At 52.2% G+C, this 4,251-nt stretch overlaps 1 protein-coding gene across 1 annotated transcript; it reads right to left on the reverse strand.

Annotated features, from left to right (window-relative positions):
• Positions 1-195: 195 nt before the first annotated feature.
• Positions 196-3,768, reverse strand: LOC104489620 (tropomyosin alpha-1 chain-like; the record flags this gene model as incomplete). The annotated part of the gene is made up of 8 exons (XM_010131797.1): positions 196-311; positions 839-908; positions 986-1,048; positions 1,645-1,720; positions 1,967-2,037; positions 2,319-2,436; positions 2,681-2,814; positions 3,738-3,768. Coding segments are annotated over 8 exons (646 nt in total), but the record flags the coding sequence as incomplete, so codon positions are not given.
• Between the last annotated feature and the right edge of the window lie 483 nt (positions 3,769-4,251).

The following is a 4,251-nucleotide window of genomic DNA, read 5'->3' on the forward strand; positions in this document are numbered from 1 at the left end:
TGCTGACTGACGGCCCCTGCCCGGCCCCGGCAGGGTCCGAGCACGTTTCCCGTGTCACCACCAGTGTGTTTTGGTGAACTACAGGCAATGAACCCCGAGAGCTGAAGGTTTGTGGTTTTATTGAGCAGTTTGTACAGAGGAGGTGGAGGAACTGCTGGCAGAAGTGGCACAGGAGGGACAGTGTCAGGCAAGAGAAGCTGAGGAAAGGCAGCGAGCGGGAGCGGCTGGTCACAGGGAGGTCATGTCATTGAGGGCATGGTCCAGCTCCTCGCTGATGGCTTTGTACTTCAGCTTCTGAGCGTACAGCTCGTCTGTGGCACCGGCGCAGGAGGCGCGTTTCAGGGAGAGATGCGGAAAAACAGCCCAGAGAGGAGGCGCAGAGGAGAGAGCCGGAGGCAGCGGCAGAACAGGCGGGGAGGGAGAGAGAACAGATGCAAGACTGAGAACCGGCGAGAGAGCACAACCCCCCAGCTGCAGCACAGAGCTGCCCCTCCCTTCCCTTCCTCTGCTCTCACTAGGGGATTTTTCAGTAACCAGACTGAGCTGGGCTGGAACCAGGCTGGGACCAGGCTGGGATCGCGTCGCTGAGGAGCGACCCCTGAGCCGGGTCCCTGTCCCTGGCCAAACCCCCGTTCTGTGACCAGCCTCTTCCAGGGACGCTCCCCCCGGCCAGGAGGAACCACCTGGGCCAGCCCTGACCGCGGACACATCAGGCTCCTCTGCTACCGCCCCGATGGGCGCTTCTGCCCTTCCCCAAGAAAACCTCATGTCCACCCCCGGATTTTGTGTTCTGGGTTAACGCTGACCCCTTTTAAATGAAACTCAAGTCATTTCGTACCTTCCAGGTCATCAATAGACTTTTCCAGTTTGGCCACTGTCCTCTCCGCAAACTCAGCTCGAGTCTCAGCCTAAGAAGGAAGCAGAGAGAGTCACGGGATGCTGTTAAAGTGACGCCACAGCAGCGCTTGGGGACGGACACACTTACTTCCTTAAGCTTGTCGGAGAGAATCTTGATTTCTTCTTCGTATTTATCTTCTTTTTCTGAGTACTGTGGAGACAATAAACACCCTTCAGGGGAAGCTGTAGCAGCAATAACACTGTTTATGAAACTGTGACCTGTCTATGACACTGTTCCTTTCCCAAAGGCTGCGAATGCCCCTTCCACGCTTTCCCTCTTCACCAGTGTTCCAGACTCCAGTTCACAAACCATCTTGGTCAGACTGGGGATGTCCATGGTCCTTCGGCCTCATCTCACACCTCTGCTGGCTCGTGCAGCACAAAACCAGCTGAACACGCAAGAGAGGGCGAAGCTTTTGGTACCGGCTTGGACTGGCCACACACAAGTGCTTAATGAAATCCAGAGCCTGAACAATTTTCCTCATTAAGAGGGAACCCCCTCAAAGGAGCGTGGGCAGGTGGTGGGCGGCAGGCGGCAGCACGCTGTGGGGGGACGGAGCTCTGGGTCCTGGCGTGGAGCGGGGCTGCAGGTGACCATCAGCTCAGTGACCTGGGGCTGGGCGGAACCAACGGCCCCTCTCACCCGGCAGCCAGCGAAACCCTTCCCTTGTTTCTGGAGCATTTCTGTGCATTTTCTGTACGGGTTCTGACTTGGCCCCTGCCCCTCAGTTTACAGGAAGAACCGACCTTTTCAGACTGAGCTTCCAAGGACTTCAGGTTGTTGGTGACGTTCTTTAACTCCTCTTCAAGGTCGCTACATTTACTAGAGCAAAAAAAAGGGTCAGTTACTGCTGTCCCTGTGATGACTTAATATACTTTTCAAGAAGTCTAAACGTTCAAGGGACAAGTGGTTATAATTGAGTCTGGACGGAGAAACCCGGGTGTGCAGGGTGCAGAAGACCCTCTCTCCAGACACAGCAGCTGCTGCCCAGTGGTCAGTTTTCCTAAGGAACTACAGCTCTGGCCATCCCTGCACTCCCAGCTGCTCCGTGGGGATGTGGTTACTCACACTTCGGACACCTCTGCACGCTCCTCCGCTCTCTCCAGTTCACCCTCCAAAATAACCAGTTTACGGGCAACCTGTAACAAGACAAGAGCCCTCTCAAGTCTGTGAAGTCTCGCACGTCCTCTGTCCTTTCCTTCTGCGTGATGGAATCGGGTTAAAAGGCGCACGCAGGCACGCCAGGCTGTTCTCCCAGATTAAGCTGGACTCTGCAGTGGTTTTAGCATTAGACTGCTGCAAAGTCACCATTAAAATTACTCCAGCCGAACCATCACGCAGTGAAAACCGCAGAGAGAGCAACAGTCACAAAGCTGCTGGCGGTTCCCTGCAGGCTCAGTCATTCCCGTATGCCTTTTACCTCCTCGTATTTGCGGTCGGCTTCCTCAGCGATGTGCTTCGCCTCCTTCAGCTGCATCTCCTGGATTTCCATCTTCTCTTCATCTTTCATTGCTCTGTTCTCGATAACCTTCATTCCTCTGCAAAGGTCAAAGTGTTTGACTCAAAGCTGCTACAGTGGAATTCACTATTTGTAACCAAAAAGTGGCCCATGTGACCATGCGATCGAGCTCTCTGAGGGTAACAGAATTACTCGATCAAGCTTATAAGAAAGTTCTGAGTCTCTGACCCGTGATCTACATTGGCAGATACTAAATTACACAGTTACTTTATTCATGTATATTCAGATTTGTACAAAAAAAGAAAGAGAAAAAGGAAGTGAACCTCTCGCTCTCGTCCGCTGCTTTCTCAGCCTCCTCCAGTTTCTGCAGGGCTGTGGCCAGCCGTTCCTGGGCTCGATCCAGCTCCTCTTCCACGAGCTGGATACGTCTGTTCAGAGCCGCCACCTCCCCTTCAGCCTGCGAGAAACAAAACCACCCACAGCTGAAGCATGGGACAAGCCATCGCTTTGCCTTAACGCTGCGAAGGCTTCTGCTGGGTGCCCGGGGAAGCGCTAGGCCCCTCCGTCCCTGCTCTCTGTTTGTCTAAACTGTGGCATCTCAGGAATGTCAAGGTATGGAGCGTGCAGTGTGCGTGCTTCCCCTTTCTTTTCTCCTGGTACTTCTCATTCCTGCCATCCAACAAAGGGCTCACACCCGCTGCCAGCACAGAACTGTTTCAGATCACTTCAAGGACCGACCCACAGCAATCAAAAGTTTAAACACAAACTGTTTCCAAAACGGCTTGTTCAGAAACCTCACAGTTGCTTTCCCTGCTCTTGGTTTCATCACAGATTGCAGCAACATCCTGTCCCTGCTGAAGTTATAGCTCCTTCATGAGCCGCTACAGGCTCCTGAGCACGGAGAGTCAGTCTCTGGAACATCACTTGGGCAGAATTAGTGCATTCTTTAGGTGTGCTTTTCCCTTGCAATCTGCACTACTTTGGAGTTGGGCAGCAAGCGATTCTTACTAACGAGGCCTGGTTCTGTGTTATTGAATGAACTGCCCAGTAATTGGAAACACTATTAATGTTTAAAGAACTCGACTAGGTAATAAACGGAGAGGTTGCAGGAGAGATATGTGTGTGTGTGGTGTGAACAAATTGGTGTCCATAGATACATCATGTTTACTAAGGTGTCGTGGCTTTGACTGCTGGTTGGTTGCAGGCGAATAAAGCCCTACTTTAATACCTGCCAGGGTTGTGCATGTGACTGTCCCCAAATCTCACGATTGCCATGTGTTAAGACTCACTAAAACCTCCTTTTCAAGCTATAGATCCTGGAAGGACAATAGTTTTGTGCTTTACGTTGAACACTATTAAAAACAGTATTTGTTTTGCCACAGCTTCTCTAATTTGGTTCCTGCCCGCTCCTCTGAAGGTGGAGGAAGTGGTTTCCCTTCAGTGCTGCACCATCTTGGAAAGGATTCCAGCGCCCGATCCAAAGGGAAGCTGACCCAGGATTCCTCCAGTCATCAACTATTCAGCATTTCCGTTGTTTCCCACCCAGTTCTCTGTGTTTAACTTTCCCGATTTACACACAAGGCATAGATCACATAGAAAAGCGGCATCTGTTCTGTGGCAGCTGGCGTCTGCCGCTCCTTCCACAAGACAGGGCACTTTTCAGGCATATTTTAATTAAACGAGATTCCAAAGCTATGGAGACGGGGCCACTGGGAAGCTGGAGTTAGCCTGGCTCCACCTCTCCCAGCAGCAGCCCGCAGTCCTTATACGGTAAAACTAACTCGCTGACATGTGATAAAATAGCAGGAAGATGCCGGGAAGGCTGATCACACACAGATCTAAGTGAAACCAGCTGTCCGGCCCCGGGAGAGCCGCACACTAGTGGAGAGTTCTC

Source organism: Buceros rhinoceros, unplaced genomic scaffold (genome assembly GCF_000710305.1).
Source record: "Buceros rhinoceros silvestris isolate BGI_N320 unplaced genomic scaffold, ASM71030v1 scaffold45062, whole genome shotgun sequence".
NCBI classification, from domain to species: domain Eukaryota; kingdom Metazoa; phylum Chordata; class Aves; order Bucerotiformes; family Bucerotidae; genus Buceros; species Buceros rhinoceros.